The sequence below is a fragment of the Propithecus coquereli genome, unplaced genomic scaffold (assembly GCF_000956105.1).
Source record: "Propithecus coquereli isolate 6110/MARCELLA unplaced genomic scaffold, Pcoq_1.0 Scaffold299, whole genome shotgun sequence".
NCBI lineage: Eukaryota > Metazoa > Chordata > Mammalia > Primates > Indriidae > Propithecus > Propithecus coquereli.
The window spans coordinates 3594761-3617428 of record NW_012148607.1 but is presented as its reverse complement, the minus strand read 5'-3'; the positions used below and the strand labels follow the sequence as shown (position 1 = coordinate 3617428).

At 51.8% G+C, this 22668-nt stretch overlaps 1 protein-coding gene across 1 annotated transcript; it reads left to right on the top strand.

Moving 5' to 3' along the window:
* The first annotated feature begins 379 nt into the window (after positions 1-379).
* IPO13 (importin 13) lies at positions 380-22590 on the top strand. Its single transcript, XM_012649032.1, has 20 exons — positions 380-1243; positions 3019-3755; positions 9403-9543; positions 9652-9793; positions 9903-10069; positions 10618-10738; positions 10825-10972; positions 11410-11591; positions 11675-11701; positions 11892-12026; positions 12199-12342; positions 13950-14030; positions 14586-14723; positions 14904-15000; positions 17990-18042; positions 20605-20671; positions 20758-20816; positions 20965-21054; positions 21885-22066; positions 22156-22590. Exons 1-20 carry the CDS (start codon positions 1160-1162, stop codon positions 22250-22252), a joined length of 2892 nt encoding a protein of 963 aa, XP_012504486.1. The 5' UTR covers positions 380-1159; the 3' UTR covers positions 22253-22590.
* Positions 22591-22668: the final 78 nt, after the last annotated feature.

Sequence of the window (22668 nt, the reverse complement as noted above, 5' to 3'; positions counted from 1 at the left end):
GGAGCACCAGAGTGACCTGGACTCCCCACGTCCCCTACCCTCTAGCCCGGGCTCCCTCCTCCATCCACAGGCCCCTTGAGTCACATCCTCTTAGGGAGTTGCGCCGCAGCGCCCCCCACCGGTCTGATCCAGAGCGCCTGTTGGCCACTGTAGGCCTAGGACAGGCAGGGCACCGCTGTCCCCAACCCACGTGCTCCCGGCCTCCTCCGCAAGGCGCCACCTTCCGACCTGGCGCAATGCGGACTGCATTTCCCAGGGTGCACAGCGGCGGGGCCTAGCCTCGGCGGGGGCTTGGGGCGGTGCACTATTCCGTCGCCTGCTCGGGGGCGCGCGGGCTGGCGTAAGGACAGGGCCAAGGACCCGGAATAAGTTTCTGCGCAGTTCCGCTGGGCCGTGCCGAGCCGTGCCGGGCCAGGACGGGCGGGCGTGGGGTCCTGAGTTGACAGTGCCGGGGACAGGCGCTCGGGGCAGCCCGCGCCTTGCTAAGGTCCCCGCCCCGTCCCGGCTGGGCTGGCTTGTCTGTCAGTCACTGGGGCGGAGGCAGCGGCGGTAGCCGGGCAGGAGCCGGGCGGAGAGCACAGCGCGGGCCGGGCCGAGCGGAGGAGACCTGCCACAGCCCCTCAACTCCACGGACTCTTCGCCCCTGACTCGCGAAGCTGCACCTCTGCGCTTCATTAGACGCCTCCATAACCTGCGAAGGGCTCTCTCTACCGTGACCCCCCAGCCCCTTGACCTCCTCATAGCACCAGAGAGCTCCCCGAGACGGTGTTGTGGGTACAGGCCATCGACCCTGTGACCCCTCACGGGCCAGGGGCTCGGTTTACCCCACAGGCCTCCCTCTCCTATGACTCCCTCCTCACAGATTCTGGGGACAGAGCCGTGACCTACCACTAGGACCTCCGCCTGCGAGCTCCTCACTGACGGCTCCCTCCTTGGAGTCCCCCTCAGTGGCTCTCCTAAGAGCACCCCTTTTGGTCTCTGGCAAGCCCCCCACCCCCAAACGAGGTGGGGAGGCCTCGGCAGCCATGCCCGCCCTGGGCCCCCCCTTACCCCACCACTCCCTGGGCACCCAAGCCAGGGTCTAGCAGGGGGCCAGCAGCCAAGGGGCTGGGGCAGGATATAGATCAGGGTCCACCTCCCTGCTAGGGAGGGAGCAAAGATGGAGCGGCGGGAGGAGCAGCCGGGGGCTGCAGGGGCTGGAGCAGCACCAGCCTTGGACTTCACTGTGGAGAACGTGGAGAAGGTATGATGGCTCTGGGGTGGGCACTCCAGTGACAGAGCAGAAGTTCTAGGGACTGTCACTAATGCCAGAGCTCAGGCCTGGGCTGGATGCCTGCTGGGATGGTGCCCCCAGAGCACCTGGCATTTGCTGTCTCTCTGGGCAGTCAGGACAGCAGTGTTGCAGTGCCCTAATGGGCTATTTTTGGCTTTCCTTAGAGATGGGTCGCTACGGACAGTCCTCTAGGTTCTTGGGATGGTCCCTTCAGGGTGCTGATGGCTTAGACTTCCAGCCAGACTGGCTGTTCTCCAGCTTCATGGGAACTGCATGAGCAGTGCGGTAGGAAACCGGGAACCCAGGAGACCTGCAGCTCCGTCCCCGGGAACCATACTGATGCTGAACAATCCTGGACCTGACTCTGTTGAGCCAAGGGCTCAGAAAATAGTCTGGAACCAAAACAATCTGGGTTATGTTTTCACTCTGCTTTGGAGAAGGGTCCTTCTGTTATTGGATGAAAGCCAGACCAGTCTTGGGCAGGCAGGACTGGGACTGGCTCCCTTTGTTTTGTGCTGTGTCCAGGGGTCCTGGCCCTGCTGGCAACCTTACAGGGCTCTTTCCGACTCATCTGCCCACATAGCTCCCTGCCATGACCCTCCCAGGCATCCCCACTGCCCAGTCCATCTTCTCTGAACTGCTTCTCTGGTTCTTTTCTGCATCTGCTCCCTGCAGCCTGGAATGCAGGAATGTATGCACCCTGGGATGAATGGGGAGATGGGACTACCTTGCTGGAAAGCAAGGGATGGTTGCAGATGTGCACTTGTTATTCTTGACCCCTGTTTGCCTTAACAAATGGTGAGGATGCATCCCTTCTGCCTCAGTTTTCTGCCTGCTTTGGCATCCCTGAGGGGCCAACAAGGGACAATGGTCATCACTGGCTTTCAGGGGTACAAATAGAGCTAAGCCTACTTGGATGGAGCCTGCTTAAGAGTCAGGGTCCTGGCTTCACTCTCCCACCCCTTGGGGATGGGCAGTGTTGGCATGGTGGCGTACTGTTCCATGTGCTACCAGGGAGATAAATCACTGTTTTCTTACTTTATGAAGTCCCATTGGAATTGGGACCCTGGGGGGATTCTGCTAGTTGAGAGCTCCTGGCTAGGCACTTGCCAGGGCTGCAGCTATGGCCAAGGCTTCTCTGGATCAGCTTGTTGGACCTTCACATATGCTCTCTGAGGGATGTTCTCCCTCTCCCCCTCCAGTATGTCTCTGCCCCAGGGCTGCCTGGCGAAAGTATTAGTCCTGCTCAAATTTCACGCTGGCTTTGGTGCCAGCATCTGAAGTGACCTAGGGGTGATCCTGGGGGAGCCAAAAGGAGCTGTTGGAGTTGATGGGAGCAGCTGTGCCTGGGAGGGTCAAGGCCCCTCAGGCTTTTACATGCTCTTCTCAGGCTTAGCTTCATCCCTGTGGAGCCATTCCTTTCACCTGGGCCTTGCCCTCAAGTGCCTCCCCTTTGGGGAGCTCAGCCTCCTCTTTTTCTGCTTTCCTGTGGAGATTCCCTGTCTGAACCTATAACGTTTTGCTATAAGAAGAAGAGGATATGGTAGGGCATGGGCAAGGTTCAGGCTCTCAAGATAGCAGCAGGACCCCAGGCTCAGGAAACATTGCAGAGCCCTGGGCTCTCCCTGCTCAGCCCCCCAGTCAGGGAGAGAGAGCAGTCTTGCAGGACCAAGTCACGCCTCTGTTCTGGGCTCTGGCAGGATCCAGAGTGGCCAGCACCTGTTCAGTCCTGTGCTGTCCTGCAGGCGCTGCACCAGCTCTACTACGACCCTAACATTGAGAACAAGAACCTGGCTCAGAAGTGGCTGATGCAGGCCCAGGTCTCCCCACAGGCCTGGCACTTCAGCTGGCAGCTACTGCAGCCTGACAAGGTGCCTGAGATCCAGTACTTTGGGGCCAGTGCTCTGCATATCAAGATCTCTCGCTACTGGAGTGACATTCCCACTGACCAGTATGAAAGCCTAAAGGCACAGCTCTTCACTCAGATCACCCGTTTTGCCAGTGGCTCCAAGATTGTGCTGACTCGGCTGTGCGTGGCACTGGCCTCACTGGCTCTCAGCATGATGCCTGATGCTTGGCCATGTGCTGTGGCAGATATGGTACGACTCTTCCAGGCTGAGGACTCACCAGTGGATGGCCAGGGCCGCTGCCTGGCCCTGCTAGAACTGTTGACAGTGCTGCCTGAGGAGTTCCAGACCAGCCGCCTTCCCCAATACCGCAAAGGCCTGGTACGGGCCAGCCTGGCAGTGGAGTGTGGGGCTGTCTTCCCATTGCTGGAGCAGCTGCTACAGCAACCCAGCTCACCCAGCTGTGTGCGTCAGAAGGTGCTCAAATGTTTCTCCAGCTGGGTGCAGCTGGAGGTGCCACTGCAGGACTGTGAGGCACTCATTCAGGCTGCCTTCGCTGCCCTGCAGGACTCAGAGCTCTTCGACAGCAGTGTGGAGGCCATTGTCAACGCCATCTCACAGCCTGATTCCCAGAGGTGAGCTGGTCCCCACCTGCCCAGAGAGGGAGAGCCTCTTGGTCAGCTACACATCCATCCATCTGTTCAGTAAACATTAATTGAGTTCCTACTGCATGCCTGGTCCTATGCTAGAGATATAGGAAGGAACCAAACAAGACATGGTCCCTATCCTCATGGTTCATAGAGGAAGGCAGATGTTAAACAACTTATCATCCAGTGAATTATTCCATTAAAATATTTGGCTCTTTTCTTTCGCTCAACCAGTCACCAAGTCCTAGCTGTTCTCTCCTGACCATATTGCAAATCTATTTTTTTCCATTTCCATTACTACCACCCTAGTCCAAGCTGTCATCATCTCTCTCCCCAGATTACTGCAGTGCTTTCTCACCAGTCCCTTGGTTTTTACTCTTGTACCCTTCATTGTCCCAGCAGCCAGAGTGATCTTTTGAAAATGAGGATCTGATCTTTCCTTTCTAATCAGAACCCTTCGGTGGCTTCTCATTGCTCTTAGGATAAAGTTCAGAATCTCTAATGTCACTCGTAAAGGTGCTGCCCCATATGGCGTCATCATCCTCATCTCATGCTACTCTCCTTGCTTTCTACACTCTCACATGGTCTTTTCAGTTCCTTGAGTGTCCCATGCTCCTTCTAGCCTCCAAACCACCATATGTACTTGACACATTACTTCTGCCTCATCTTAAACTTCACTTCCATAAGGAAGTCCTCAATGACTTTTAAAACTAAGTTTGGTATTCTCTGTTATCTCCAAGCTTCCAGTATTTTTCCTTCTTAGCCTACAACATGATTTCATTATAAATTAATGTATGTCTCCCCATTAGTCTGTGAGGATGGGGACTTTGTCATTTTCCTTTGTCACATTGTGCCTATGATAGCATTCAATATTTTTTGAATGATGAAGGTAGGAGTTGCCTGAGTGGGGAGGGGTGGGGGTAGAGGAGACTGGGGGAGAAGTGGGGTGTGTTCAGGCTTCAGGAACCACAGCAAGTACAAAGACCTGTGGTAGGCAGCATCATGGTACATTCAAGGGCCCAAAAGAAACTGTAGTGCAGTGGTGAAAGTTCTTTGAGCACCTGCTGTGTCAGGCCTGTGCTGAGCACTGAAAGCACATAGATGTATGCTTTAACTTCTATGTGTCAGGAGCTTACAGTCTAGGGGACACACTAATGGGCAAAGTACAGTCAACATGACGAATGCTGTTCTGGAGAAAGCAGGGGTTCTAAGAGCCCAGAGGAGGCTTTAACCCAGTCTAAGGCTTGTGAAAGGCTTCCTGGAGGAAGTCACAACTCATCTGTGCTTGGAAGGCTGCATAAGAGTTAGCCAGATGGAGGTGATGGACAAGGAGGACATTGCAGACAGATGAAAGAGCTTGAGCAAGGGAAGGGTGTGAAAGAGTCTGGGGAGTCTGGTGATTTGTAAATTGTTGGGTGTGATTAGACAGCAGGGTTTAAGGGCCAGAGTTGTAAGAGATCTGGGCCTAGATCATGCAGGACCTTGTCGGCCAAGCTGAAGATTTTGGTCATCATCCTGAAGATGATGTAAAGATATTAAAGGATTTTAAGCAGAGAAAATGGCCTGCTGAGATGTTTGGTATAAGTTGGATTGGAAAGGGCAAGACTGGAGGCCTGACACTGACATTTCAGAGTTAGGACTTTGGGAACACTTGGCAGAGTTGGAGGGGAAAACCGCTGAAAGAGACCGCGTGGAGGAGTGGTTAATGGCTCTAGCCTTGGCGTTAGTCACGTCTCAGTTTGAATCCCAGATAGTTCACTTACTAGATCTGAAACCTTGGGTGAGCCACTTCTAAGCCTCAGTTTCCTCATCAGTAAAATGGGGTGATCTTATCAACCTGACAGAGTTGTTGTAATGGTTCAAATAGGATAATATGCACAGGGTCTGCCCTTGGTATCAGTAAAGAATATTTTGACTCCCTGAGTAATGGGAGTTTTTCTGTGGCCACTGGTGGGGTGGGGGAGTCAGCAGCACCCATTTGTACATGTAGGTCACTCTTACATCACGTTTTAAATTGGGGACTGTGTGTGATTGTGTGTTCTACCTTTCTCACATATAAAGAAGTAGAAAGTGAATCATGTAACAGACAGTGGGCCTAGTTGATTAGTGGCTAAAATTGGAAAAGGGTTGGTACCTTTTATATATGTATATGTATGCATATGCATACATACAAACACATGCATATGCATTATCATAGATAATGTGCTTCACCATTGCCTTTTAAAACTTTAAATTAAAACATTGGGGTTGATTAAAAAAATAAAAGAACATTTTGGTATGAGGATTAAATAAGAGAATGTCTGGAAAAGGGTTTAGCATGGTTCCTGTGTACTCCATAAATGGCATTTGCTAGTATTTGGTATCATTATTGTATTGGCAGTTATTATGATACCTGTGCCTTAGTTTCCCAGGTTTTCCAGCTTAAGGTGAATACCAAGTCCCAGGACAAGGCCTATCTTGGCAGCCTGAAGCTCAAGTGCTGGATGGGCTCAGACAGTTGGTGACTAAGGGAACTGATCAGGGGAAGTATGTGGGTGATGTGGGATGTCCTTGGATACACCCGAGTTTACCCGCCCAGCCAGTCTCAAGGGCTTTGACAGGTAATTGATGCCCCTTCTCCTCTGAACGAATGAGAAAGCAAGGAGCCAGTGAGGTAACCCACAGCCTCCTGGGCGCCCATTGGCTGCAGCCCCTTGGTTGCTTAGCAACTCTCCCCATTTTCTCAGCTCTGCTCCTGGAGCTCTAATTGCAGGTCTGGGCTGAGCTCAGTGTGAGCAACAGCCGAGGAGTCCCAGCAGCCCTGCCCAGCTGCTCATGTTGACCAACTGGAGCCAGGCATCTTGAACCCAGCCTCAGCTATGATCCTAAAGACATCCTCCCTGTCTCCCTCATCCAAACCTAGAAACCTCTGGGGCCTCAGACTTGTTCTTCTGTACACTCACAGGTCTCAGACACAGGTGCTCAGGTGGTAGGAAATCTATCTCCATGGGTGAGCTACACCCAGCCCACAGTCAGATCTTGGACCTTGCTCTATCCAGACTAGTTTCCTAGCTTGGGCTTGGGAAAGTCACCTTCAGTGGCTTTGATTCCTGGGTCATCCAGGCACTTCCTTCCCCAGGCGTCCTGACATTTGCCCTCCCCTGGCTGAGCTTGCACTCAAGGCACCCATTTTCTGCTCCTCCACAGCTGCTACTGCTTCCTGGCTCTCTCCTTTGAAATATACTTTTTTTTTTCCCCTGAAATATGTTTTTAATCCTAGAAAAGCTTTGCACTGGGGGTTAGGGGAGGAAAGAAAGTGAATTAGGCTGTTGGGGGTTCCCATCGGTTATATGGACTGAGATCTACATAGATCCTTTGGGGGAATTCTGGTTGGGCCCTAAAAGAAAGCGGACCTCTAGCAGTTTAAAGGGCTGTTTCAACCAGGAATCCGCCTCTAAGTTGCTGTATGACCTTGAGTAATACTCAGCCCTTCTAGGCTACATTGTCCTTGATTTGTCCTATTATGAGGCTTAGATAAGACAAATGAAGAACCTTCACTGAGTACCTGCTATCTGTGTGAACTTTTGCAGCCTTGGAATACCGTGGGGATGCTATGGGGGTAGGGCACTACCTCCTGCCCTCATCTCAGCTGCTGGGGAGCTTGTGTGCCATAGACTTGGCCCTGCCCCTGCTTTTTGTGCCAGAGTCTGGCCTGAAAATGTCCATTGTCTGGTGGTGCAGCCCGTGTCAGGGTCATGAGACCGAAGCTATCCCAGCTGTCTCCAGGCGGCACCCTCTGGGGCTATCTCTGGGCTGGGAGTATGCTGGTATGGATGAGTTTTCCTACAAGAATGTGGAAATGGGAATGTGGAGAAGGAGGCCAGTGTTCCTGGGCTGGTTGCCTCTTTTTGTCCTCCTCGTCCTCTCACTAAGGTTATAAGGCTACTGCCTAGGAACCTGCTTAGGGCAAGTCCAGATAGAACTCCTTCTAGACTCTCAGTCCCCTCTCCCTACATAGATTGTTGTGGTAATAGTATGAGTGACAGCAGAGGGGCCCAAGCATCTGATCCCCCCTGAGAGTATGGCTTCTTCTGCTTAGTCTGATCTCCACAGAGCAGGCTGCTAGGGAGGAGTCCAGTGGGATGGAGCTAGCCATCTCTTTGTCTCCTTTGTATACTGGGCTTCCTCTGCTCCTCCTTTAGGGATCATTGTGCTTTAGGGCTCTGACCTAGAACTTTTCTCTCATTCAACATTTTCTCCCTGGGCAAATCTCATCTATTCCCATAGTTTCAATTACCAGCTGTTAGCTGATGACTCTCAAATCTATGTCTTTTGCTCTAACCTCTCTGCTGGGCTTCAGCATTTTATATCTAGCTCTTTCTGGATCCTTCTACCTGCATATCCTATCAGGTGCCTCTGAGTCAACATGCCTAATATGGAACCTATCACCTTCCCACCTCCCATCAAAGGTGTTACAGTTTCCCTCTACTCACCCCTCCAGGTCTCAGTAAATAGCTTTACCATCTAGTTAGTTGTTTATCCAGTAACCTGAGAATTGTCTTTGACTCTTTCCCATCCTTATATCCAGTCAATCATCAAGTCTTGTCCATTTTGCCTCTTAGCTCTCTCTGAGTTCATCATCTACTTCTCTCCTTTCCTACTGCCACCAGATGACACAGCAGTTGGGATTTGGTGGTAGAGAGTGGAGTGGCTGGTGGGGATTGATACTCTCATGAGCTGTTGCTGCTTTCTCAAGTCTTCTTTAACAGAGCTCCTGAGTCTGTGTTAACTCTTCTGTCTCCCACTCTTATTCATCCTTATTCATTTTCCCCTAACACTGTATTAGTTTCCTAGGGCTGCTGTGACAAAATGCCACAAACTGGGTGGCTTTAAACAACAGAAATTTATTGTCTCACAATTGTGGAGGTTAGAAGTCTGAAACCAAGGTATTGACAGGGCCATGTTCCCTCTGAGACCTGTAAGAGAATCTTTCCTTGCTTCCTCCTAGCTTCTGGTTTCTTTAGCTGGCAATCTTTAGCATTCCTTGGCTTCCAGCTGCATTACTGCAGTCTGTACCTTCGTCCTCACGTCGCTTTCTCCCTATGTTTCTGTTTTCACATGGATGTCTTCTTTAGGGACACCAGTCATTGGATTAGGGGCCCACCCTACTTCAGTATGACCTCATCTGCAATGACTCTGTTTCCAAATAAGGTCACATTTTGAGGTACTGGGGGTTAGACTTATCAAAAAATGTATCTTTGGTGGGGGAACAATTCAACCCATAACAATCTGCCCTCTGGACCCTCAAACTTCATGTCATTAACACATGCAAACTACATTCACTGCATCCCAACCTCCCTAAAAGTCTTAACTTATTGTAGCATCAACTCTCAGTCCAATTAGGGGACACAATTCAACCCATAACACTGACCTTCTCCTATTTCCTTTCCAGGGTTCTCCTGGAGGTCCCTGACCTAAGGTTCTTCCCAAAATGGGCAGCATCAAAGCTGCCATGTAGGCTCTGACCTTTTTTTGCTTAGGATTTGATATGGGGAGGAGGGCTTTGATAGAAGACAGGGAGATTGTACCTTTCTCTCAAAACTGCTGGAGGGGTGGGCAGACAGTTCTGATGGATTTTCTCACTTCATGCCTCCAGGTATGTGAACACACTCCTGAAACTCATCCCACTGGTGCTGGGACTGCAGGAACAATTGCGACAGGCAGTGCAGAATGGGGACATGGAGACCTCCCATGGCATCTGTCGCATTGCTGTTGCTCTGGGCGAGAACCACTCCCGGTGAGGAGTGGGTTAGCTGGGGGTGGGATAGCAGGGCCCTCTAAGAATGGGGTTATGGAACCCCTTTGAGAGTGATAGAATGACCTTACTATGTCTCTTCATCCCCAGGGCCTTGCTGGACCAAGTAGAGCACTGGCAGAGCTTTCTGGCACTTGTCAACATGATTATGTTCTGCACGGGCATCCCTGGCCACTATCCTGTCAATGAGACTACCAGTTCCCTAACCCTCACCTTCTGGTACACACTGCAGGTGTGTCTTTGTGACCTCCAGTAGGACTGGGCAGTGATGGAAGAAGGTGGATTATGGGGGCTTCTATGGCTGCTGGTGAGGTGGCTAATTCTCTTCCCTGTTCTCTCAGGATGACATTCTGTCCTTTGAGGCAGAGAAGCAGGCTGTGTACCAGCAAGTGTACCGGCCAGTCTACTTCCAGCTGGTGGATGTGCTTCTGCACAAGGCCCAGTTCCCTTCTGATGAGGAATATGGATTCTGGTCCTCAGATGAGAAGGAGCAGTTCCGAATTTACAGGTGATGGTAGCCGACCAACCCTAGCCCTAAATGGAGTCCTTGAAATAATGAAGGCAGGGCCGGGCGTGGTGGTTCACGCCTGTAATCCTAGCACTCTGGAAGGCCAAGGCGGTCGGATTGTTTGAGCTCAGGAGTTCGAAACCAGCCTGAGCAAGAACGAGACCCCATCTCTACTAAAAATAGAAAGAAATTAATCAGACAACTAAAAATATATAGAAAAAATTAGCTAGGCATGGTGGCTCATGCCTGTAGTCCCAGCTACTCGGGAGGCTGAGGCAGTAGGATTGCTTGAGCCCAGGAGTTTGAGGTTGCTGTGAGCTAGGATGATGCCACGGCACTCTAGCCCGGGCAACACAGTGAGACTCTGTCTCAAAAAAAAAAAAAAAGAAATAATGAAGGCAACGAGGGAAGGAGCCCAAGGCCAGGCTTCCTGAGCCTCCTTTCTCTATTTTCTAGGCATTTTTGCAGGGTTGTGAGGGTACTGGGGTAGGCTCCAGGGCTTGTGGTCAGGATCCAGGCAGTATAAAAGGCCTTCATCTGCTTCTCAGGGTGGACATCTCAGACACGCTCATGTATGTCTACGAGATGCTGGGGGCCGAGCTGCTCAGCAACCTCTATGACAAACTGGGCCGTTTGCTCACCAGCTCAGAGGAGCCCTACTCCTGGCAGGTACCTCCCAAGCCTGATTCCCTCAGCCCTCCCAGACCTGTCACACCCTCCTCTTCAGCCAAGCCAGTGGCACCCTCTTTTCCCAGCATACAGAGGCCCTGCTCTACGGCTTCCAATCCATCGCAGAGACCATTGACGTCAACTATTCTGATGTGGTACCTGGGCTCATTGGACTCATCCCACGAATCAGCATCAGCAACGTGCAACTGGCAGATACTGTCATGTTCACCATTGGTGAGACCCGGCACATGCCTGTGACCACATTCCCAGAGCCACAGCACCCATCCCCAGTCACAGCCAGCATGCTGGGTCCTATCCAAAATGGGAGGGACACATGCCCACATGTGCAATCGTTGTTGCAGCCAACTGGCTGTCCTGGCAGGTCTAGGCATCCTCCTACAGTGTTACAGAGCTGCAGTTCAGTGAGGCTAGTTCATTGTCAATGGAACAGCAGTGCTGGGCCTCTGTTGAGTAACCCTTTCCTGCTTCTCAGCTGTAAGGCTTATGTTTGAGCATGCACATGCATATTTGTCCATTCGGTTATCTTAATGAGCAATGATCTGTGCTGGACTGCAACTTGATCCTGCCAGGAGCTCTGTCTACCTTGGGGACATGGTACAAAGCCAGCCCAGCCTGCCTCAGAGATCCTCCTTTCTTCCTTCTTCCTCCAGGAGCTCTGTCTGAATGGCTAGCTGACCACCCTGTTATGATCAACAGCGTTCTGCCCCTTGTACTGCATGCCCTAGGCAATCCTGAGCTCTCTGTCTCTTCTGTTTCCACCCTCAAGAAGATCTGCCGTGAGTGCAAGTATGACCTGCCGCCCTATGCTGCCAATATTGTGGCTGTCTCCCAGGTACGCAGAGGCCCTGGGTGGTGCTGGGCCTCAGGGCACATTCTACACTGTGCTGATATTACCTTCCTTCTTTTTATCCCCAGGATGTGCTGATGAAACAAATCCACAAGGTGTGGCTCAAGAGTTTCTAGTTCCTTATGGGTCTTATGGGACTCTCTTATCCCAGAAATCCTATCTTTTGCCTTCCCCTACCCCTTGTCCCTGATTCTTTGTTTTTGGAACCTTCTCCAAGAGGCTCATTCTCCTTCACACCTACAACCAGATGTGGCCAGGACTGACCATCCATGTTCTGCCCCACAGACGAGCCAGTGCATGTGGTTGATGCAGGCACTGGGCTTCCTGCTGTCAGCTCTGCAGGTGGAGGAGATCCTTAAGAACCTGCACTCACTCATCTCGCCCTATATCCAACAGCTGGAGAAGCTGGCAGAAGAGATAGTGAGTGAGCTCTGGGGGCCAGGGAGCAGCACTGGGACTCTGGGGCTTTCCCTTGTGTGGGCTGTGGCTGATAAGGGGTGGGGCTGGAAGAGGCATTCAGAGCTGGAGCTGAGTGATCTGGGGACCAAGCTGGGGCTGGGAAATCTGGAGCTTGGTTTGCTTCTCTCCATAGCCCAATCCCTCCAACAAGCTGGCCATTGTGCACATCTTGGGGCTTCTCTCCAACCTCTTCACCACACTGGATGTCAGTCATCATGAGGATGATCATGAAGGCCCTGAGCTTCGGAAGCTGCCAGTGCCACAGGGACCCAACCCCGTGGGTGACATTGTCTTTGCCATCCCCCCCTCCCAAACCGTGGGAATGTCATGGCCACTCGTCAACTCTGTGGATAATGTCATTACCCCTGGCCCCAATAGGGGTGATGTATTTGGTCCTGTGGCCCTGTGAATGACCTTATCATTCGCCCCACTCTGTAGCTAGTGATGGCATTGTCTCATTCAGTCCTGTGGGTGATATTGCCCTTGTACCCGGCCCAATTCCTGGGTTCCATGAGGGACCCTGACATTATATCCTTCAACCCTCAAGTAATGTTGTTATGGACTGCTGTTCAACCCCCTACTCTGTGGAGCCTTCTACTTCAGCATTTAGTGTCCCATGTGGGCACTGAGGATGCTTATTACATCCTCTGCATGTAATAGTTCTTGCCTTCAAGTTGCATCCAATCTGGAGGACGTGCATGTAAACAGATTGTCACAAAGCAGTGTGATAGGTACTGTGATAAGCTTAGGCACAGGGGACTTGGGGCCTCCAGGCTGTTTGATCTGGGGCAAGCCTCAGCTTCCCATTCAAAACTATAAACATGGGAATGTCTGGTTTGCTCATCTTATAGAACTGTGATGGATAGCAGATATGGTCTTGAGTAAAAGTAGTTTGCATATTGTAAAGTTCTTTACAAATACGAAGGACTGCTGTGGTCATTGTTCCAAGAATACCCTCCAGGGTTTCTCATGAAGAAAAGGAAGCGATAGGTATCCTAGTTTCTCTGCTCAACTCCGCACCCCAGTTTCAGTTACCCTTTTAGCTCCAGACCACATCTGGGCCACCATGGTCCCATAGAGCCCCTTCTCCTTTGTGGTAGTCATCATCCTGCCTTCCCTCACCTACTAGGACCTCAGTCTGCTCCCTCCTCCTCCATAAGCTACCCACATCAACACATCCCTTGGGGCTCCCTACACCAAGCCTTTGGATGAAACAGCATCTCCACTTCTTCAAGGGCAAGCCCGTTGCTTTGGTTTTACTGAGTAGAGATGGATAGGGAGTGGTGTTTTTTGTTTGTTTTTAGAGACAGGGTCTGTCTCTGTCACTCAGTCTGGAGTGCAGTGGCATCTTCATAGCTCACTGCAGCCTCAAATTCTTGAGCTCAAGCAATCCTTCTGCCTCAGCCTCCTAAGTAGCTGGGACTACAGGCATATGTCACCATGCCCAGCCAGTTAAAAACATTTTTTTGGTAGAGGCAGGATCTCGATACGTTGCCCAGGCTGGTCTCAAACTCCTGGCTTCAAGCAGTCCTCCCACCTTGGGCTCCTGAAGTGCTGAGATCACAGGCATGAGCCACCATGTCTGGTTGATCTTTTTTTTTAAGTTTACAAAGTTTTCATAATCTCATGAAGCACTTGTGATATATTTGCTTTGCAGTTTGAGGCTTCCTTTGAGATGATTCCTAGAATTCAGGATATCCTCCTCTTTCATTCACAGGGGAGTTCAGCAAACCACTTCTTTTCCCAGGGGTCCCATGCATTGAGTCCTCAATATGTAGTCTGGGATAATAGTTTTAAACCCCTTCCCTACTCACTTCTACCAAGTCCTTCTCAGGTGGGTCACAAGTGATGGCAGGGGCACCTCACTTCTCCCTGTGTCTTCAGGTGGTGGTGGTACTGCAGCAGGTCTTCCAGCTTATCCAGAAGGTGCTGAGCAAATGGTTGAATGATGCCCAGGTGGTAGAGGTGAGCCCTGACCCTTGTCCTCTGCTCCCATGGTGAGTTTGCTCAGAGATGGAGCAGGAGTAAGGTGTTGCTGCCCCCACTCAGCTTGTGATGGTATGGAGAAAATAGGAGAGGCAAATCCTGCCTCACAGACACAGGGAATCTTTTGGGAAGACATTTAGAACTCCCCAGTATCACAAGAAGTGCTTGACAAGAGGAGTATGATGTTAGGGTTGAGTGACAGTCAAGCATCTGCTTTAGCATCAGAGACCTGCCTTTGGTCCCTTTTCAATTCAGGTTTTTGTTGCTGTTGCTGTTGCTGTTCCCTGAGAGGAAATGGTGGAGATATAAGTAGCAAGAGTTAAGTTATGAAGTTATATCCTGTGCCCCTCTGTGAAGGGCCTTTTTGTCCTCTGCCTTTCAGGGTGAGGGTCAGACCTGCTTACCTTCCTTGGTTTGCAGGGCCAGGCAAGGCTTATAGGTAAGGGTCCTTTCTTAGGCGTTCTGTGCAGGGCTTCAGTTCTGTTCCAGCCAATTGTGATCTGCTGAATGGGGCCCCTTTGCTTTCTTCCCAAGGCGGTATGCGCTATCTTTGAGAAGTCTGTTAAGACGCTGCTGGATGACTTTGCCCCCATGGTGCCACAGCTGTGTGAGATGCTGGGTCGGATGTACAGCACTATCCCCCAGGCCTCTGCTCTTGACCTCACGCGGCAGGTGGGCCTTCTGGTTGGGGCAGCCAGTGTTCTGGAATTTCATCCTAGTCAAAGATCCTGATCCTGGGTGGGGGTGGGTCAGATGTCTGTCATGGCTGGGTCCCCACCTACATTCCAGGGGTGTTGACTTGTCCTCGTGAGACTGGGCCTCAACTGACTAGAATTCCCTGCTTTGTTGTAGCTGGTTCACATCTTTGCTCACGAGCCTGCCCACTTTCCTCCAATTGAGGCCCTCTTCCTGCTCGTCACCTCCGTCACACTCACTCTCTTCCAGCAAGGTAGGTCCTGACTGGGGTCTCTGCTGCTGCCGCCACTGCCACTGCCTCTGCTTCCCCAACTGGGGAGCCAAAGCTGCCCACTCTGTTCTCCTCTGTCCCCTGAGTTGCACATGGGACTTGATGGGAAACTTGTGGGATCAAGCACAGCACAATTTCACCTTACAAATAGTTGAAACCTTAGGTTGAAGTGGATAAGAGGGCGAATGGTGTCTTCTACTGGCCTGATGTCTTCTACTGGGCCGAGGGCCTGTCTGGATATGGAGAAAGGTGGGCAGAGGCTCTGAGGGACTTGGGGCACTAGGCTGGCTCCTTTCCTTTGGGACATAATGAAAAGTGGAAAGAGCGTGGGCTTTGAAGTCAGACCTAGATTCTAAGCTCATCACCACCAACTAGTTGTGTGTCCTTGGGCAAGTCACTTACCTTTGCTGAGCCTTCATTTCCGTATCTGTGAAATGGAGATACCGTATACCTGATGATTGTTTTAGGTATTAAAGTTGTACCTTCTGGGCCCCTGGCTTGGGGTTTTTGCACATGAAGTATTCAGAAAGTGTGATTACTTTTCCTACATCAAGGCTTAGTCCTTTCTAGGCCAGAAGTCAAGTACCTTTGGCTATGGTACCAGCCCCCAATTCACTGTGGCCCTTTGCCCAAGAGTGTTGGGAGCAGGAGCTCCAGGCTTCCTGTGCTGTCTAACCCATGCTTCCAGCTTGGAAAAGGAACAGTGCTGCTCTGGCGGCCTTGTGAGTCTTGCCTAGCTTCATGGTCCCAGGTTTGAGGCTCACCAGGGGTCACAGCTGGAGCCCAGAATGCTCTCTGCTCATATCTTCAGTGTCTGGGCCCATGATCCTGGCCTCTGTTTCTGTGGGCCATGGGCTAGCTCCAAACTGGGGAGAAACCTGAGCCAGAAACCCAGGTGTGGTTGTCCTCTCACTATCCCACTCCTCGTACCTTATCTGGGACAAGTGCTGGCAATGCTGGCTCCTGATTATCCCTCAGCCAGCCCCCTTGGACCCACCATCCATGGTTACTGCCTCAGTTTAGGATCTCCCTGGGATTACCTCACCAACCTGCTACCTGGTTTCCTTGACATCTACCCTTCTTTCCAGTCTATTCTGCAACTTACAGATATAATGTTCTTTATAAAAACACCAATCTGAGCATTTTTCCTCCCTGGCTTAAAACCCTTGCATTGCTTCCATTGCCCTGAGATTATTATCCCCTCCCCACCCACATGACAAAGCTCTGGCACACCTCTAATGTCCTCTCCTGCCAATGTCCTCACGACTCCAACATTCCAGCCACACTGACTTTTTCCTTACCATGTCCCATTGGATCCTGTGCTTGCTTCTCTGTCTGGAATGCCCTATGCCCTTTGCTGGATGAACTCTCACTCCTTCGTGCCTTGGAAAGGAGGAAGACCATATCAGTCCTCAGAGAAACTTCTCTGAGGCAGAATCGGGTGCTTTTAACTCTGCTGAAATGGCATCATGTACACGCTGCTGATACAGCACCAATCACACACAATAATCAGCCTTCATGTCTGTCCCTCTTCCTAGACTAAGCTCCTCAAGGGCAAGGTTGAGTCTCTTCTCTCCACATTCCTAGTGCCCAGAATGAGGCCAGAATAGAGCAGGTCTCAGACACTGTTAAATAAAGGAGAGTGAGGGATCCTTGCCCTTGGAACCTTTCTTCCTCACTGCCTGGCCCACCTCCAGCAAGGTGGCTGCTGAACATCGAACCTGCTGTTCTGTAGTGGGACCAGGCGTGGGGCACATTGGGCTTTACTTGCCAGGATTTAAGTACCTCAGGGTTCAGATATGAAAGGGAAAGGTTTTATTTATTAGTGGCTCCTAGCCCAGAGAAGAAAGCAGGGCAGAGATGATTTACTTTACAGATGGGAAAACTGAGCATTTGTGGCTTGCACAAGATCACACAGCTACTTAGTGGTGTCTTAGGCAGATGGTTTTGCACCATATCCTCCTGAGAGTGGAGTAGCCTGGGTAGGAGCTCCAGTTGCATGCTTTATTCTTGCCTGAGGAATCATCAGAACTGGAGGCAGAAGTGTCCAACATCATATTTGTTGGGCTTGTTGGTTGTCTTGCTATAGAGGATGGCCCCCATACCTGTTAGGCTGTCCCAGTCTTAGCCATTCCTTCCTCAGACTCTGCCTTCCCAGTGGACCATGGGATGACACGGTGACTGGTTTCCCTCTTTCTTGGCCTGTCCAGATGGTGGGAGCTGGTCCTCAACCCTGAGCTTGGCTCTCTGCTGAGTCTATGACCATGTGGAGGAGCTTTGCTGGGGTGGGGCTATTGTTTTGACCTTATGATGCTGTTTCCTCCCCTGGGCCCTACCAGTGCCTTGCCCAGCCATCCCCATGGCATACCACTGTCCTACCCAGGATGGGAGTCCTCTGGTTTAAGTGGACCCAATAGATTCCTTTCCTTAGCCAGACCAAGAGCCCTAAGGCCATCGTAATGAGGGGGCAGTTGCTCAGATCCTGATGCCCTGGCCTTTCCAGGGCCTGCAGCCAAGCCTCAAAGGAGATACCAAGGACTGACCCACCACCAGCCCTGCTCTCCTCTTCGATGGCTGGTGATGGGGAGGTATGTGCTAGGAAGCAGTGTAGGGCTACCCCAGCCTTCCAGAGGCTACAGCAAGAGTATGGGGGCCGTTTCTTCAGCTCCATAGAGTCCAGAATTGCTTGAGCACCAAGGGATCACTGGGGGACTGACCTGAGGAGGAGTGGCGAGTAGGCAGAAGGCCCCCTGGGGGGAGCTGGGGCAGGCCCGTCTTTCACTTTGCCGTCTCTTTCTGTTGGGCTTCTCCCAGTTCATGGTTTTTGTATGTTTTGTTTCTTTATCTTGCTTCCTGCTGCTCATGTGCCCCCACGCTGTCTCCCTGCAGGCTCTCAGTCCCACATAACTATATGAGGTTGAGTTGCTGTTTGTATAATTTTTTCTTAAGTTCCATCTTTATTATATTTTAGGGCCCAGGGATCATCCTGATATTGTTGATTCATTTATGCAACTCCTGGCACAGGTGTGTTTTAGTTTTATTCATTCACGTTCTGTTCTCTCTCTTTCTCTTTCTCTTATGTTGAAATTCAATTTAAGCCTAATTTTAGCTTTCTGTTGACAAATTTTTTTTCTGTTCAGTTGAATAGAGTTTCTTCATCTGTTTCCGTGGAAGTTGACAACCCAACATCCTCCTTTAGTGCCCCTTTGCCTCAACTAGCTCAGTCTTCAACAAAGACCAGGGAGAGGCTGATCCCGAACGGAGGGAACTGGGCTGGCCCGGGGTGGGGAAGTGGGGTGAGGAGGAAGTGGTGACTGTGCCCAGCAGCTCCTGCGTGGCTGGTTTGCCCAGGAAGTTCAGGGGCAGGGCTGGAGTCGAAGGGCCTGGGGTTCACTGTCCCCGTGCTCCTGCCAGGAACTGCCTGCCTCAGTGCCCCCAGCCTGCTCCTGAGAGGTAGGCTGGGAGCAGCTCCCAAGGGAGGGACTGAAGACGAATGTGCCCGGTGGAGCCTAGAGTCGGGCTGTTGGAGAGGTTGTGCTGCTGCTGGGAGGTGGGGTGCAGGCTCCATTGTGAGAATGCATTAGGATGTGTTTGCGTTTCGTATGTGTTTAAGTGTGTTGGACCTTACTTTGTATGTTTTGAGTTTGGTTTGGGAAGGGAACAGAAATCGCCTGCTGCTGTAAGTAGTATGTGTATTGTGTTGGGTGCTGGGATAAGTGTGTAGTTGAAGCACAAGCACATGCACTGATGCGGGTTGTACATGGATGTTTTGAGTTGTTTGTTGGTATGCTAGGTGTTGATGGGTTTTGAGTGTGGATATGTGTTGGAGGTGTGTGTGTGTTGGGTTGTGGGAATGTGTATTATGGAGGACAGGACTGTGTGTTGTGGTGTTGATGTGTCTGTGTTAGAGTATGGTTTGGAAGATATACATGTTGGGCTGTGGGAGTGTGGAGTTAGTGTGATGGGGGTTCTGTGTGTTAGGGGGTTGGGGTAAATGAAGTGTTTCTTTGCTCAATCATTCCACAGATATTTAGTACTTTGCTAGGTGCTGAGGATGTAATGGTGGGCAAAAGCAGGCACAGTTCTTTTTTTTTTTTTGAGACAGAGTCTCACTGTGTTGCCCGGGCTAGAGTGCCGTGGCATCAGCCTAGCTCACAGCAACCTCAGACTCCTGGGCTCAAGCGATCCTTCTGCCTCAGCCTCCCAAGTAGCTGGGACTACAGGCATGCGCCACCATGCCCAGCTAATTTTTTCTATATATTTTTAGTCATCCAATTAATTTCTTTCTATTTTTAGTAGAGACAGGATCTCGCTCTTGCTCAGGCTGGTCTCGAACTCCTGAGCTCAAACAATCCGCCCGCCTCGGCCTCCCAGAGTGCTGGGATTACAGGCGTGAGCCACCGCGCCCGGCCAAAAGCAGGCACTTTAGTGGAACTTTAAAAGCGGGAACTTTAGTCCAGTTGATGGGGTAGGAGGGAGTGAGGAATGAGGGGGAGTGTTCTGGGCCCGGATGGATATGTGTGTGAGTGCCTGTGAGGGCATATCTGTGATGGCAAGGGCGTTTGGGTATGTATTTGTGGATGGGTGTGTTGGGAGAGTGTACAGGAAGACTGTGGGTAGGTTGGTGGTGTAGGTGTGTGGACATGGCTCAGGGATGTGGGGGTGTTTGGGTGTGTTGCAGGTGTGGGAGAGTGTGTGTGTGTAAAGATGTGATAGAGGTGTATAAGCAGGGCTTTTTAAGTAAGGGTGCATGTGGGGGTGTTTGCACATGAGTAAACATGGGTAGAGGGTATGTGAGGGCTTGGAGGGTAGGGATCTATGTGGTACATGCTGGGGGCATTCATTGCTGGGGACCAGCAGTGTTTGAGGATGGCTGGAGCTGTGCAGAGTGTCTCCTGTGACCTGAGGATATGCCAGTCATGTCCTGGTACCACTTGGGTTGGGCCGTGTTCTCCCGTCACTCCATCTGTTCCCCCACTATGGCAGCACTGGCTCCTGGGGGGGTATGGCTGAGAAGGGCCTGGACACAGGGTATCCTGAGTGAAACGTGGCGCCGAGGCTCCAAGGCTCCTGCCCTACTTTTCCTCTCCTGGAGCAGGAGCTGGAGGGTGCCTGAGGAATGCAGGTGGGACATGGGAGGCGGCTGTTGGGCTGAGGGCTCCATATGTCTGGCTGCCGTCTCTTCTTCCTGGTGCCCTGTTCACAAACCCAGGGGCCTCCACTCCCTCTGTGAATCAGAGTGAAGTCACTGCTGGCTGCCTGGAGCCTGCAGGATATCTGGCCCTGATGGAGGAGGGAGGAAATGTGTTTGGAACCCAAACTTTCTACATCATGGTCCCCACCCTCAACCTTTCTCACATAATCCTGTGCGTTCATGCACATATACATGTACACAGCATCCCTTGGGCTATCCTCGCCTGACCTATTGAACTCCGGGGTGTTGTGGGTCCCCCAGAGATGGCTGGGTGGCTGGTTTTGTCAGCCTCTACCTGTGATGTGTGAAGTTGGGGGCTAGGGTGGCAGGTGAGTGGGGGGATGGTCCTTGGAGCTGGCTGGGGCTGGGCTTACCAGCTCCACCTCCTGCAGGCTCTGAAGCGGAAGCCAGATTTGTTCCTGTGTGAACGGTTGGATGTCAAAGCTGTATTCCAGTGCGGTAAGTGGCGCCAAGTGGACAGGTGGGTCTGGGGCTCCCAGCAATATCCTTAGGCCCCATCTAATCTGCCTCTGCCTCTCCCACAGCTGTGCTGGCCCTCAAGTTCCCCGAGGCACCTACTGTCAAGGCCTCCTGTGGCTTCTTTGTGAGTCCCACACTGACCTCTGACCCCTGCCATCCCAATGTCCTGCCCTGCCCGGCACTCCAGAGGGTAGGGGTATGGTGTCCAGGTCTTGTCCTCAGGGAAGTGGGGGAAGGAGCCTGGGGCTGATGGGCCTCTCCATCCTCTGCAGACAGAGCTGCTGCCTCGGTGTGGGGAAGTAGAATCTGTAGGAAAGGTGGTCCAGGAGGATGGTCGTATGCTGCTCATAGCAGTGCTGGAGGTGAGGTGGAGCAAGTAGGGGTTTGATGGGGGTGGGGGAGCCTCACTGCTGAGGCAGTTGGTTTGCTGGGAGGCTTGAGCCTGTGGTTCCCTAAGCTCTCAGATTCTATGTCTCCCTCAATTATATGGCTACTGGATGTGGCAGCATGTGCCTGTAGTCCCAGCTACTCGAGAGGCTAAGGCAGGAGGATCACTTGAGCCTATGAGTTTGAGGCTCCGGTGAGCTATGATCACATCTCTGCAATCTAGCCTGGGTAACAGAGCAAGAACTCCATCCCTAAAAAAAATAAAATTTTTGGCCGGGCGCGGTGGCTCACGCCTGTAATCCTAGCTCTCTGGGAGGCCGAAGCGGGTGGATCGCTCAAGGTCAGGAGTTCGAGACCAGCCTGAGCAAGAGCAAGACCCCGTCTCTACTAAAAAATAGAAAAAAATGATCTGGACAACTAAAAATATATAGATAGAAAAAATTAGTCGGGCATGGTGGCACATGCCTATAGTCCCAGCTACTCGGGAGGCTGAGGCAGGAGGATCGCTTGAGCCCAGGAGTGTGAGGTTGCTGTGAGCTAGGATGACGCCACGACACTGTAGCCCGGGCAACACAGTGAGACTCTGTCTCAAAAAAAAAATAAAAATAAAAAATAAAATAAAATTTTTCTTAAATGGCTGAAAGTTGTTAGGATTGCTGTGAGGATCAGCTGGCTCTCAAAAAGTATCACTCACTGTGATGTGCAGTTTGGCTTAGGAAGTGTCCCAGAGGGCCTGGGGCATGGTCAGGTATTCTTGCTGCAGAAGGGGCAAGACCCTGATGTGCTGAGAACTCCTCTCCCTCAGGCCATCGGGGGCCAGGCCTCCCGCAGCCTCATGGACTGCTTTGCTGACATCCTGTTCGCACTGAACAAACACTGCTTCAGTCTCCTGAGCATGTGGATCAAGGAGGCACTGCAGCCACCTGGTTTTCCCTCTGCCCGCCTCAGCCCTGAACAGAAGGACACCTTCAGCCAACAGATCCTTCGGTGAGCAGAGCTGGGGTTGGCCTGTTGGGCAGGGAGGAGGAGTTGCTGGTAGTGGATGGTGCTAACCTGCTCTCCTGTTTCTCCTTCAGTGAGCGAGTGAACAAAAGGCGGGTGAAGGAGATGGTGAAGGAGTTCACACTGCTGTGCCGGGGGCTACATGGCACAGATTACACAGCCGACTACTGAGGGGCGCCCCCGTCCCACCTACCCCTTCTCATCCCTCCCTGTCCCCAAAGAGTAAACCTGGACCCTCATTGCTGCCTCTGCTTCCCTTCTGTTGCCACCACCGCCTAACTGAAAGCCTGGGTCCAGAGGCCTGGGGGAAAGATGGGAGGATGCTTGGGCCCAGGCCTTGGGAGAGAATGGTGGGAACACCCTCTAGCTCCTAGGGTAGAAGAGGTACTGCTGTAGCCAAGCCACCTAGGCTGGAGCCATTCAGAATACTACCATTTACTTTGTGGTGGGGTGGGGCCTGCATTAGTGTCATCAACCCTCCATCCCCATTAAATTAGTCCCAACATGCATGCATGCATACATTTATGTTATCAACAGTTCTGAGTACTAGGCCCCTAGCTCTGCCCTGCCTTGTTCTGCGCTGAACA

Bases quoted from the DNA above. Each gene is read 5' to 3' on its own strand.
- IPO13 (XM_012649032.1), top strand. From the start codon at position 1,160: ATGGAGCGGCGGGAGGAGCAGCCGGGGGCTGCAGGGGCTGGAGCAGCA. The intron at 12,027-12,198 runs GTGAGTGAGCTC...TTCTCTCCATAG, and splicing joins AGAAGCTGGCAGAAGAGATA to CCCAATCCCTCCAACAAGCT. The intron at 14,724-14,903 runs GTGGGCCTTCTG...GCTTTGTTGTAG, and splicing joins CTCTTGACCTCACGCGGCAG to CTGGTTCACATCTTTGCTCA.